Source organism: Bombina bombina, chromosome 1 (genome assembly GCF_027579735.1).
Source record: "Bombina bombina isolate aBomBom1 chromosome 1, aBomBom1.pri, whole genome shotgun sequence".
Lineage (NCBI taxonomy): Eukaryota > Metazoa > Chordata > Amphibia > Anura > Bombinatoridae > Bombina > Bombina bombina.
Genome location: NC_069499.1, coordinates 1,386,865,361 through 1,386,880,460, shown reverse-complemented (window position 1 = coordinate 1,386,880,460; position 15,100 = coordinate 1,386,865,361). Strand labels below are relative to the sequence as shown.

At 39.0% G+C, this 15,100-nt stretch overlaps 1 protein-coding gene across 2 annotated transcripts in view; it reads left to right on the top strand.

The window, feature by feature from the left end:
• The window catches only part of ANKRD35 (ankyrin repeat domain 35), a 223,107-nt gene that overhangs the window by 143,058 nt on the left and 64,949 nt on the right, over positions 1-15,100 (top strand). For both annotated transcript variants that reach the window (XM_053704528.1, XM_053704530.1), the window contains exon 4: positions 11,599-11,663. In XM_053704528.1, the coding sequence (XP_053560503.1) occupies positions 11,599-11,663 (65 nt within the window). The remainder of the gene's footprint in view (positions 1-11,598; positions 11,664-15,100) is intronic.

Sequence of the window (15,100 nt, the reverse complement as noted above, 5' to 3'; positions counted from 1 at the left end):
GCCATCTGTAGGGAACAACAAGCATTCTCAAGTTTGATTCTGTGAGCATCTGTACAGAGTCTATGATCACTCCCAGGAAAACCTTTCTTGTGGCTGGGGATAAGAAGCTTTTAGGGACATTGATTTTCCAACCATGTTCCTTAAAGGGACAGTATACTATAAAATTGTTTTTCCCTTAATGTGTTTCCAATTACTTTTTTTTACCAGCTGCAGAGTATAAAATGTATGAGATTTGCTTTTTAAGGTTTATTTGTGTATATAAAACAGCCTAATAAAATGGGTTGAGCTTATAGATATAATCTGATTTCATTACTTTATCACATTGGTTTACGGACAGATATAAGATAAATAAGCATTTATATGTACACAAAGACCAATACAAAGAACAATGGAAAATTAACATTTTATTACCTTATCTCTTTTATACCCCACTGGGAGTGTAATTTCTTCTGCTGGCTGCGTTTACTGCTGGCCATAACAGAGGTATTCCTTTACCCTTGCTTCACTTAGATCTTAGAGGAATCTTCCTTAAATCTTCTCAAGTCAGGTCTGAGCTCCCAACAAATAAGGATTACAAAATAATAAAATCTTGCTTGCAGATCACCTCTCTCAACCTCTCTCCTCGGAGGCCAAGAAGTAACTGGGTCGGTAGAGGAGGTGGGAGGGATTAAAGCTCTTGTAAGGGTTCTTGACCTCCTCCTGGTGGTAGGAAATATATCCCACATGCTATGGACAACTATGGACTCTCATCATCTTACGAAAGAAAAAAGCACTAAGCAGTGGCTTATACTTAACCCCTTAATGACCAGGGACGTATACTGTACGTTGCTGGTCATTTTATAGGGTGCCGCTTTCAATAGCTCTTTTTTATCAAGCCTTCCGGAGAGAGGTTCTAATAGCGCAGCAAAACCTGCACTATTATTGCCACACAATTCCTTAAAGGGATACTGAACCCAAAAAATGTTCTTTCATGATTCAGTATGCAATTTTAAGCAACTTTCTAAATTACTCCTATTATCAATTTTTTTTTCAGTTCTCTTTGTATCTATATTCGAAAAAGCAGGAATATAAGTTTACGAGCCAGCCCATCTTTATTTCAGCACCAGGGTAGTGATTGCTGATTGGTGGCTAAATGCAGCCACCACCAGCAAGCGCTATCCAGGGTTCTTAACCAAAAATGGTCCCGGCTCCTAAGCTTACATTCCTGCTTTTTCAAATAAAGATACCAAGAGAACAAAGAAAATTGATAAAAGGGGTAAATGAGAAAGTTGCTTAAAATTGCATGCTCTATCTGAATCATGAAAGAAAATATTTTGGTTCAGTATACCTTTAAATACCAGCGATGTACAAGGTACGTCACGGTCGTTAAGGGGTTAATAGAAATCATTGCAATGTGTATTTCATTTCTGCAATGTCCAATACTTCCTGTCCCCGCCCCTCAAGGAGGAGGAGGCGGCCTCGGCATGAAGGCAAAGTTATAGTGTTTCTTTTTTTTTTCTTTTGGAGCTGAGACATAAATAGCTCCAGTCAGTTTATTGCCCATGATCAATATACTGTAGATCTTCTGCTGCAAAAATCATGTGACCTAAAACTTTAGCTTTGCAATGTCTGCTTTCTTGTTTAGCTGTAGGCAAGGGCTAGACTCAAAATATTTTTTTTAACACATCTGTTTCTTTTTATGTTTACTTTAATCTAAAGTAAAGCAATAAAACACAACAAATCACAGTCAGGTAACTCCTTTTTGCAAACAATGCTTGTGCCTATCCTTGTCCAAACTGAGTTATCATAGTAAAAAACAATTAAAATAAAAATGAAATATAAAATACTTGCACAAAAATATCATCATATCTAAACTTTCATAAAAAAAATGACACCTGTTTTTACTCTTCTGAAATTTATGCTCTAAATCAGTAAAGCTTAATTTTAAACTTTTCTGTCCCTTTAATTAAGCTTACAATTTGGGTAGAAGAAGTATGATGAGCTAAATATTGGCCTCCTGGTTTTAATGTGCCATCTAATACTGACTGATGGTTGCTTCCATGTAATCATTATTACCATGATAATCACTTCACATCTATAAGTTCAGGAAATACTTTATTAGAATGGTGAGAATCCATCTTTCATATGAATCTGTTGTGAAAGGCCAGCTTTTTATTTTTAAGCAGATGTATCAAATGGCTCACCTTAGTGCTTATTTAGGGGCGCCAAAGTAATTTTTGGAGCACAGAGAACCCTAGAAGTCACCTAGTAGACAGTTGATTGCAATTTCTGTGCCAATGAAAGGGCTGCCTGTCATTTGAATTCCTTCTTTCACACACAAGGGCCAAATTATTAAGCTCCGAATGTAGCTTTATGCCCCTGTTTCCAAAACAGCAGTTATGAAGCAGCGGTCTACAGACCGCTGCTCCATATCTTGTCCACCTGTTCTGAGGCTGCGGACATCAATCCGCCCAATCCTATACGATTGGGCTGATTGACACCCCCTGCTAGCGGCCGCAAATCTGCAGGGGGTGTCAGTGCACAAGCAGTTCACCAGAACTGCTTGTGCAATGATACGCTGTTGGCATTTATCGATGTGCGGCGGACATGATACGTTACATTGTATCATGTCTGCTCGCACTTTCATAAATCGGCCCCAAGGTATGTTATATGTAAATGTTATATGGTATCCTTAGGGGAGCATTAGGGACTGTTATAAATGAAAAATAAAATGAAAAATAAAAAAAAACAGAAGCTAAAAAACAGGACAGTAGAGCAGTTTGGTGTAATTTGGTGTGAACTAAGCAAATACTAAAAAAAAAAGCTACAGTAATGAATGAACATTCGATGACAAACTTGGATGAGGCAGTGAAGTTGTAATGTAGTGCAGTTTTGTACTCATGTGTAAGAACATTCATTAGTGAGAAAGGCCACTTCATCAGCTGTGTAAAGAAAACAAAGCTGAGAATTTATGGGGTCTAGCTCAGCTACTCCCTCTACTGGTGGATTTTGGATGTTTCAGGGAAGCCTGCGTGGTAAGGGAATTTAGGGAATTCGGTGGATTGTAATTTTCAGCATTAGTATCTGATCAATGGTTTTCTTGAATGAAGGAAACCAAGACATGTTTTTTATACAGATGAGATAACAGAGGTCTCTTATTAATGGTATTGAGGCCCTGAACATTAAGCATTTAACTATAGACATGGTTTAGGTTACAACAAGTAATTATGAAACATAAGGACATCATTGGGATTAGATGAAAAGAGGTAATAGTAAAAAAAAAAAACTTCCCAGAAAGAACATGGTGCAGAAGGAGAAGTAAAGAAAAAAAAAAAAAGGGAACAAAAATTATAGAAATTTGTATATCAAGTTTTGGCATCTATGCATCATTACCAAAACCCTGGATAATGAACATTGATAGTGGATCTATAAGGTTTACAAAGAGAAACATGGAAAGGAAAAAGTTGGGGTAGCGCTCTGCTAGAGAATACAGCAGAGTCCAGTGAATACAAAAGTAAAAACAATAAGAACAGGTGTAAAATAATGGACCTATATGGAGAACAAGTCACAGGTTTCTTCCCATGTCACTTATGTAAATCCAGTGCAAAAACAAATGAGGTATTCTCTACAGATGGTAAAAAAAGTCATAAAATAAAAGAAATAATACGATGTACAGATAAAAATCTAATTTATATGATTAAATGTTCTTGCAATTTAATCTATATAGGTCAAACAAGTAGAAGTCTTACTTTGTATTTTCTTATATTTTATCATATAGGTGCTATATATACCCCTATTGCAGTTTTTGCCCCATTCCGTCCCAGCAGGGCATTTTTTCCCATAGCGGTCAGTTTTGCTACCCCAACTTTTTCCTTTACTCCTTTCCTAGCCTTATACCACATTTTTTGTGAGATTAGTGTGGTATCTCTGGGTCTTTAGCACATATTCTGACATCTTGAAATAGCTCTCATACACACACCTCCTTTTTCACACTCATTACAAAGAGAAACATCTAAAGCCAGATTAGGCTGATTAGATGTTGTCATAATTACATATACATTTACCTTTCATGAGCATGAGAGTGCACTATAAAAAGCTTTAGTGTAGTGAAAAGAAACATAACCTACTTATACATATACAAAAGTCATAACGTTGTGTAACGTTTATAAATGTTTGTAAAGTGAAATCCATCTGAACCAGTTAGAGTAAAGAACAAGGAAAAAACTGCCTCAACTTTAATAGATATGTTCACCAACTTCAATACTACTTAAAGAGACAGTCAACTCCAAAATGTTTATTGTTTAAAAAGATAGATAATCCCCCTATTACCCATTCCCCTGTATCTAAGCCTCTTTTGACAGCCCCCTGATCACATGGCTATTTTATTATTATCTATTGACTTGCATTTTAGCCAATTAGTGCAGTGTCAGTCACAACTTCACCAGAGAGAGCACAATTTTATCTATATATGGCACACTTGAATTAGAAGTCTCTTGTGAAAAGCAAATAAAAAAGCATGTGATAAGAGGCTGTAGTGGCTTAGAAACAGGCAGAAATTTAGAGGTTTAAATGTTATGAATTATATTAATATAACAATGTTGGTTGTGCAAAGCTGGGGAATGGGTAGTAAAGGTGTTATCTATCTTTTTAAACAATAACAATGTTGGTTTTGACTGTCCCTTTAAAGGAAATAAGACAAATTACCATATAGCAGATTATGACAGCAACTTAGTTAACTATAATAACAAAAAATACCCTCTTTTAGTATCTATGTATGCATGTGTGTGTGTGTGTGTGTATATATATATATATATATACTGTGTATATATATATATATATATATATATATATGTATATATATATATATATATATATATATATATATATATATATATATATATATCCATCTTAATATGGGAAGAGTCCACAGTTGCATTCCTTACTTTTGGGAAATACTGAACCTTGCCATCAGGAGGAGGCAAAGACACCCCAGCCAAAGGCTTAAATACCTCCCCACATCCTCATAACCCCAGTTATTCTTTGCCTTTCGTCTCAGAAGGTTGGCAGAGAAGTGTTAGAACATTTCGGAGTAGTCTCTTATGGAGGGTAGTTCGAGATGGGACTGGAGTTTTAAGTAGTCCTATCAGCCTCTCAGTGAGAGCATGGGTGAAAGTTAGAGTCCGGAGATGCAGGGAGAGTCTTTCTGCGAAACCATCCCGACTCATATTAACAGCTCAATAGGAAATCAGCGTTGGGTTTCGCTGCCTGCTTTCTTCACTCAAGTCCATGTCAGAAGCGATGCTACTATCTGTCACTCTTTTATAGAATCAAGGTTTAATATCTCCTTAGGGGGATTATTGAATAGGGGGGAATAATCTTATGTTTGATTTTATGCTGCTTTTATGTGTGAGGTGTTATGGGCTCATTGGCTGTTATGGAATATACAGGTTTTACTTCGAGAGCCATGCAGCTTACAAGCTTAGCACGCTTTCTCATAGCAGGGACGGTCCTGCATTGTGCACCATGTGATTCATTCCCTTTTTTCTGACCGGGTGTCTATCAGAGAGGAGTCATAAATCTCTGTATTGTCTGGGTCATAGGAGGTGGTGAGTGCCCCAACCATTGGTGTATAAGGGTGCAATTTTTTAAATAAAATAAGATGTTTTATTTCTCTAGTTCTCCGGTTATTGCACTAGCAATGGAGGATTCTTTTACTTTAGAGGGCACTCCATCTATTCCTAATGAGTAATTCCTGTTTATATGGTGAGGAGGCCTTAGTTCCGCCCTCTCAATTATGCCTTGATAATGTGATAATATCAAACATGTTTGATACCATGGAGCCGTCCATCTCTGAGGGGTTGTCGTCCAGCGAGGTGCGTACCCTACATTCTTATATCTCTACACATGCAGTTTAAACGTAGCATTGCTGATCCTCCATCTGGAGGGGCCTTTTTTCACCAGACGTTACTGCACAGTTCAGACGGCGGTGTCTGTGGCCTTTAATGCTTTACCTCGCCCTGCTAAGCGCAAACGAAAGGTTACATATTGCACTCCTTCCCAGAGTACATCAGATAATGTATTGGAGTTAACTGAGGGTTATCCGAGGATGAAGTTCTTTCTGAGACTTCAGAGTATGAACATTCTGGGTCAGAGTCTGCTGCCTCTAAACCTCCGGCTGCGGAGGAACCAGACTATAGTGTAGGAATTTGTGCTTTCTTCTAAAGGAAGTTTTTGGCAAATTCAGAGGTTCCAGAGGTCAAATTGCCTGATGAACCTTTAATTCCTAAATAGGATAGAGTTTGAGGACAGGGTTGTACCTTATCCTTCCCTGCTCCTGTTAGATGGTGAACATGATTAAGAATGAATGGGACAGGATTGGATTCCTTTTCCCCCTCTTCTCCCTTTACCAAATTGTTCCCGGTCCTGGACTCTCAATGGAGTTGTGAGGTTCTGTCCATAAATAGGATGGCGTTATCTTCACCCTTGCTAAACGTACTACTATTCCGCTTGAGGATAGTTCTTTGTTTGAAGAGCCCATGGATAAAAGATGGAAACTCTGTTAAGAAAGATGTTTCAACATACGGGATATTTGTTTTAACCGGCGGCGGCTGTTGCCGCGGTTACTGGAGAAACTACCTTCTGGTGTGACTCCTTATAGGATTTGATCGGGGTGGAGGATCCCCTCGACGTTACTCAGAAAAGAAATACGGGCTTGAGGGTTGTTAATTCTTTTATCTGTGCTGCTATTAGGCAATTTATTTGCTTGAATGCTATGGCTTCAGCTTTTTCTGTTCAGGCCCGTCGGGCTCTGGCTAAAGTCATGGTCTGTAGATATGACTTATAAGTCTAGACTTCTTCCCTCCCTTTAAGGGAATAATTTTGTCTGGTCCAGGCCTGGACTCAATTATCTCCATGGTCACAGGGGGCAAGGGTGCCCTCCTACCACAATGAACTAATCTAAGGGACAATTTTCGTTCTGATAAAGCCCATGTCAGCATTCCTCCACTAAGGTAGAGCAAATCTTGGAAGCCGGCTCAGTCCTGGAAAAAATCCAAGCAGAGCAAGAAGCCCACGAGTCAACGTCGCTATGAATGGTCGGTCCCCGGTCCTCTTCTGGATCGTGTAGAGGGCAGACTGTCGCTGTTTTCAGTTGCTTGGTTCAGGGACGTGCAAGATCCATGGGTCCTGGAGGTCATTGCTCAGGCTTACAAGAAAAGTTTTAAGTCTCAGCCACCCAAGAGCAGATTCCTCCTGTCTTCCTGACCAGAAAGGAGGGAAGCCTTTCTGGGGTGTGTACGGATCTGTCCTCTATGAGTTATTGTCCCGGTGCATAACACAGTGAAAGGTTTGGGATACTATTCAAACCTTTTTGTTGTCCCTAAGAAGGAGGGAACTTTACCTCGATTCTGGACCTAAAGTGCTTAAGCAGATTTTGAAATGTCCCCTTGTTTAAGATGGAGACAATAAGGTCCATTCTTCTCCTTGTTTGAGAGGGGTAGTTCATGACCACGATAGATCTGAAGGATAATCCCTTCTCGTACCAATCCTCAAGGACCACTTCCAGTTCCTAAGGTTTGCATTCCTGGACCAGCACTTCCAGTTTATTGCCCTTCCGTTTGGTCTAGCTAAAGAGATTTTTTGAAGCATGGACCATTCGGAATATCTCCTCTGTCTTCTTCGATCCCATGGATGGCAGATAATCTAGAGAGAGTTCTCTTGTATCAAGTACCAGGGTAGAATTCTCGGGTACTATAATAGTCTCCATAGACATGAGAATATTTCTAACAGACCAGAGACGTTGCAAGCTAGCTTGCCCTCCAGATCTCCTTAAGGCCATCTGTGGCTCTGTGTATGGAGGTGATTGGTCTCATGGTGTCCAGGTTGGACATCATTTCCTTTGCCAGGTTTCACCTCATACTGTTGAAACTGTGCACGCTGAACTAGTGGAACGGCGATCATTCAGATCTGTCTCAACAGATTTCTCTGGACAACCAATCGGGAGAATCGCTCTCTTGGTGGTTTTGTCTGGTTGACTTGTCCTGAGGGACGTCCGTCTCAAGATCATCCTGGGTGATTGTGACTACGGTTGCAAGTTTGTCGGGATGGGGAGCCGTTTTGGGTGCTAGGAAGGCACAGGGCATCTGGTCTCAGGAGGTAAAACTCCCTCCTGATCTCATTTTGGATCTTCAGGCAATATACAGTGCTCTGAAGGCTTGGCCTCTGCTGGGTTTGTCCCAGTTAATCAGATTCCAATCAAACAATATATCCTTGGTGGCTTACATCAACCATCGGGGGGAACTCCCTAGTATTGAGGGAAGTATCTCGGATTCTGGTGTGGGGGAGACCCGCATTTGTTCGCTGTCAGCAAACAACATTCCTGGTGGGGACAACTGGGATGCGGATTCCTCAGCAGACAATCCTTTCACCCGAGAGAATGGTCTCTCCATCCCGAGTGTTTGCAGAGATTTACAAGAGGAAGATCTTATAATGTCTCAATACCAAGCTACCCAGATAGGGGTTGAGGTACAGGGATCCTCAGGCGGAGCTAACAGATGCATTAGCGGTGCCTTGGAGGTTCAATCTTCAAAATGTATCCTTTCCGACCGTTAACACGACTTCCTAGTGTAGTGGCTCCAGTCAAGCAGGCGTCAGTTATACTGACTGCTCCATTTGGCCGTGAAGGATATGGTTTGCGGATCTAGTGGGGATGTCATCATCTCCTCCTTGGAAGTTACCTTGTCGCAGGGATCTGATGACCAAGGTCTCTTTGTTCATCAATGTCTAGCTCTGAGGCTAACTGCGTGGAGATTGAACGCTTAGTCCTAGCCAAGAGAGGGTTTTCTGAGAGAGTTATTTTTATTCTCATTCAAGCTCGCAAGCTGGTTGGTCGTCGCATCTACATAAGGTGTGGAGGACCTACTTATTCTGTTCTCCAGGATGAACTGGAGAAGGGCTTTTCTGCAAGTCCTCTGATAGGACAGTTTTCGTCCCTGTCTGTGTTACTGCACAAGAGGTTTGCAGAGCTTCCAGATATGCAGCCATTTGTTAAGGCTCTGCTGGGATCAGACTTGTGTTTAGATCTAAGGCTCCTCCTTGGAGTTTAAATCTTGTCCTTAAGGTTATGCAACGGGCTCTGTTGGAGCCTATGCGTTGAAGGAACATTTACAACGTATTTCTGGATGTGGTTTGTGCCTTGAAGTTCTATCTTTGGGCCACGAAGGAATTTAGACAAACCTCTTTCTCTGTTTGTTCTCTTTTCCGGGAAGCGTAGGGGTCAAGGGGCCTCTTCGACTTTCTTATCTTGTTGTCTGAGGAGTGTCATCCGTTTAGCATAGAAATGGCGGGACATAAGCCTCCTCTGAGGATTATAGCTCTACGAGAGCAGTGGTTTCCTCTTGGGCCTTCAAAAATGAGGCCTCTATGGATCAGATTTATAAGGCCGCTATCTGGTTCTTCTTACATAATTTTTCTAAAATTTTACAAATTTGATGTTTTTGCCTCTGCTGAAGCAACCTTCGGGAGAAAGGTTTTGAGGCTGTGGTGCCCTCAGATTAGGGTCCGCCTCTTTTTTTTCCCTCCCATTAGCATTCCGTGTACTCTAGAGCTTGGGTATATGTTTCCCACAAGTAAGGAATGCAGCTGTGGACTCTTCTCATATTAAGATGGAAAACATAAATTATGCTTACCTGATAATTTCATTTCCATCTGTATGGGAAGAGTCCACAGCTCCCGCCCTTGTTCTCCGATGGGCGGCCCTAAATTTGAAATTTTTTCTTCTGGCACCTTTTACACCCTGATATTTCTCCTACTGTTCCTTGATCCCTCGGCAGAATGACTGGGGTTATGAGGATGTGGGGGAGGTATTTAAGCCTTTGGCTGGGGTGTCTTTGCCTCCTCCTGGTGGCCAGGTTCAGTATTACCCACAAGTAAGGAATGCAGCTGTGGACTCTTCCCATACAGATGGAAATTAAATTGTCAGGTAAGCATAATTTATGTTATATATGCCTCATCAACGATTGTCATTAGATGTTCATTCATTACTGTAGCTTTTTTAACAATTGCAGGGTTCACACCAAATTACACCAAACTGCTCTATTGTCTTGTTTTTTATCTTCTGTATTTTTTATGTTTCATTATATTTTTCATTTATAACGGTCCCTAATGCTCCCCTAAGGATACCATACAACATTAAACAAAACATACCTTGTATGAAAGAAGGAATTCATATGACAGGCCCTTTGCCTTTGTATATAGCTGGTCATTGGCACATACATTGCAATCAACTGTCTTCTAGGTGACTTCTAGGGTTCTCTGGGCTGAAATGTAAGTTTTTGAAAAGCACTGAGATAAGGGGGCAGTCTGCAGAGGCTTAGATACAAGTTAATCACAGAGGTAAAAAGTGTATTAATATAACAGTGTTTGATATGCAAACCTGGGGAATTTGTAATAAAGTAATTATCTATCTTTTTAAACAATAATATTTTTCAAGTAGACTGTCTCCTTTTTAATGGCCCAGTAATAAGTGCAAAACACTGTTTGGCAGGACTGGACTGGAAATCAAAACCAGCCCTGGAAAACATTGAGCCATCTTAATATTTTTGCCAAATCAGATGTAATTCAATGGGGGTCTTGGTTAGGATTAACTGTGGTGAAATTGGGTTAATTGTGTGGGGACAGATTAGGCAGCATAGGGTTACTTGTAGAGTAGGCTTACTCAGTAAGGATTAATTATTTGGTGAGGAGGTCTTGGTAAGTGTAACGTAGGGCAACAGATGGTCGGGGATATCAGAATAACACTGGCAGGTGATCACTGACCAGCTCTTATTTTGGGACACACAAATCGATGCTGTCACTAAAATTAGTGATTGAGTCATGACACGTCTATAAAAATAGAGTCTCTATCTAAACATTTCTGCTGCAGTGGTTTTTAATAGCAGCTCCTTTTTTGCTACTCATTTGTAGTCTAGTGTCAATCACTTTAGTATTCAATCAGTTTAATATTTGAAGTATTTCATCTCTGTCTTTTAAAGTGATAGGAAAGACAAAATTGAAATGTGGACGGGTGAATTTAATTTTTAAATAGAAGTGTTATTGCTTTATACTTCCATTAGCAAATATACAAATAAATAAAATAAAAAGTTTTTCTGTGGCATACACACATATGCTGTGAGGTCCTGTGCACCAGTATTTAAGCTCAGAGAGTTGGTGGTGTTGTGTATATTGTGCGTCTGAAGACTTAATTTGTGTCATATAAGCTGCTGACTCTCTGAGAAAGTGTGGTGTTTGAATACTGGTGCACGGCCCCTCCCAGCATATGTGCGTATGCTGCTAAAAAACAGTAATAAATTCTACTAGGAGCATTTTTGCTAATGGGAGTATATTGCAAAAATGCTACTATTTAAACATTTAAATTCGCCCATGCACATTTAAAGTTTGACCTTTCTATCCTTTTAATCTCTTAATTACAGTTTTACTTAAAATGTTTGCTCACACCTCTATGCCTGAATACATGGTGAGCCTACCCCAGAACAACAAATGTGAATTAAAAATGTTATATAATGTACATTACACTTTTGAAAGAAAGAAAAAAAAATGAACATTTCTTTTGCTTTTCCGTAGGCTGCACCGCATTACACTTGGCTGCAAGCAATTGCCATCCGGATTGTGTCAAGCTTCTGTTGCAGGTACATCTCACTTCTGGACAGTAAATTGTAAATATATATATTTTTCTTAAGAAAAAGAAAATTATACTTGCTGTATTTGTTTTCTTAAAGGGCCATTTAATACAGTAGAACTGCATAACCAAGAAAATATAATAAAGACAATGCAAAAGCACACAGTCTGAATTTCAGATGAGTAGTTCAAGAAAATAAAAATCCTTTTGTAAGAAAATAACAAAAGTGATGTACAGGTGGTACCTTTAAAAGCTAACTAATATTGGTAGTAATATTTTTTTCTGACTGTTACTTTAATTTTCCAGCCTGTGCATCATGTGACAGCCACTAGCCAATGAGTAATACTTGCAACAACCTTAACAAAGATGGCCACTACGCATGCGCAGTGCTGTTATTTCACTGCTGGCAGCTATCTAAGTTAAGATCACTGGCTGACTGGTATTTATAATAGGCAGAGATATGTGCCCCTCTATGGAGGACAGGCACATGCCAACTCTGCCTTATTATAAATCCGGCCCTGATCGCAGTATTAAAAGTCTAGAGTCTGCACTTCCACTTTTCAAATGAATTAGCAAGCCCTCAATTGGAACCCTTAACGACAACAGATCAAAAAGATTGTAAAGAAACATTTACCAATTCTAAGGGGCGACAATGATTTATATGACGTCATCAAAAATGGTTGTTGCTTTGTTCCCAAAAGAAATCCCACTTTGGGGAATTACCTTTCACCAAGTGTGATTAAAGGGAAAGGCATGAGTAAAAGCAATTGGCTTACTTGTAAGGGCCACTTTAAATGTAGTAATTTCACATGCAAGGCATGTAGCCATGCATGGGTTGCAAAGCATTTCAGTCTTATGTAACTCAAAAAGTCTATGATGTTATAGGTTTTACCAACTGCGGTACAAAATATGTGGTTTACTTGGCACAATGCACTAAATGCAGAATGCAGTACGTGGGTATGACCACTAGGGAGGCAAGGGTGAGAATCAGGGAACATCTGAGTGATATCTTTTCGTTAGTTCCCTGTTCTGCCCTTGCAGAACATTTTATAGAGAGACATAATGGAAAAGTTGGCACCTTCACATGGTTAATTATAGACAAAGTCAGAACTCCGGAAAGGGGTGGAAATTGTGACAAGCTTTTATCTAGAAGAGAGGCTTTCTGGATTTTTGTAATGCATACCAGACTGCCGTATGGATTTAATACAGAGGCTGATATTATTAATGTCTGGAAGTAACTAAAAACTAGGGAACTAAGTTTTATTTTGAAAGAATAGTAGCATCTTCCTATCTATGGAAAATTTAGAGGTTCCTACTATAATCCATTATTAAAAACTTTTAGACTGATTTAAACGACACTTATAGCAATACAGTATATGAGTATATGGTGGAGTATATGGTGGAGATATGGTGGAGATAAGGTTAATTTATTAAAGCAAATACAGGTTCTTAAAGCAGTGTGGTTTGAAAAGAATCTAGTATAGAGATTGACAAATGATAAATTCCTTTTTTTACTCATACCCAGTACTATAAAAAGAATAAATCTTGTATGACTTAAGGTGTCTTTAATAGCAGAATGGGTTAACAATATTGTATGCCTCTTTTCCACAATACTTAAAGGGTTAAGTAGGAGGAGCTTATTCTATGATGGTCTAGGAATATCCAATCAGTTAAAATAGGTACCTTTATAAGGTAATTAGTATGAGACATATGTAGGTATCTGATGACGGCATAACGCCGAAACGCGTGTTTTGTATGCTTGCAAGCTATTTTATGTGATTTATGTGACTTGAACGATCTTATTACACTCCAAATACCAACACTAAGAGAGATGAGCACAATTCCATTCCCACTATTAAAACAACGATCACAAATAAATCAAATTTCTACCCAGTACAAAGTAGAAGTGATTCCATTGAGCTGTTTCACAACCTGATAGAACAAGAAATCACATGGTTACACCAATTCATCACAGAAGATCCGACTATTCACAAAGATAACTTAACACTAGATGAGAGAAAATCACTTCAGATTTTAAAGAATAATCCCAATATAGTAATTACCTCAACAGATAAGGGAGGGGCCATAGTTGTTCTCAACAAAACTGATTATAGATCTGAGGCCCTATCCCAATTAATGGACAGTAAGACTGTCCTTTAACCCTACAGAAAAATAAAAAAAAAGAATTACATTTATTACTAGACACGACTTGTGAAGAAGGTCTTATCACAGAAAAACTCAAATTACATTTTCTCATTGACTATCCCATTGTCCCAAGCTTTTGAATAGTACCCAAAATACATAAAACTTTGGAACAACCACCAGGCAGGCCCATAGTGGCCAGTAGAGGTTCCCTATGTGAGAGACTGGCCGACTGGTTAGACAATGTATTACAACCTATAGTCAGAACCCTCCCTGGTTACATACGTGACAGCATACATTTGATAAGCCAATTAGATAAAATCAATTGGGAGAGGGGGTTTAAATGGTTGACCATAGATGTCTCCTCCCTCTACTCCAGTATTCCTCATTTAGAAGGATTGAAGGCTTTAAATTATATGCTGGAAAGATATACTGACTATCCAGATAAGTTCATTAGTTTCCTAATAGAGATTACCCGCTACCTGTTAACTCACAATTATTTTGTGTTTGAGGGGATATATTACCTTCAGAGATGTGGCACAGCAATGGGGGCAAAGTTTGCCCACTCATATGCAAATTTGTATATGGGCTACTTCGAACACAGCCACATCTTTGGGGGTGACTGCCCCCTCAGACACAAGATTATAGCATATGGCAGATTCATAGATGACCTCATCCTCATTTATAGAGATGAGGAGCCCTCGACCATTCCACAGTTTATAGATCATCTTAATCATAATGATCTTAATCTTGTATTCACACATCATACTAATGAATTGAAAATTGAATATCTAGACCTCAATCTACAACATGATGATAATAACAATATAATCACCTCAAATGATAGAAAACCACTCTCCAGAAACACTATACTGAGAGCAGACTCATGTCACGCACCTCACATGAGGAAATGAATACCCAAAGGACAATTTTTCAGTTTACACAGGGATTGCTCGACTCTACAAATATACAACACAGAAGCAAAAAAATTGATTAATAGATTGGTGGCGAGAGGCTACAACAAGACCACACTTAAAAATATAAGCTCACTAGTTGCCCAAACAGACAGACGAACATTACTCAAAATAACCATAAACAAATAAATAAAAATTCTAAAAAAACAACAGTGAATACATCCAATCCCAATCTAACTAACACAATAAGGGATCCCAATAACTCAGTAGACATAGATGTAATATATTTTACAACGAAATATACTACACAATTTTACAACATCTGTGGAATTATTAGAAAATATCTACCAGATCTAAATGGAGACCCTACACTCAAATTTAAACTCAATAA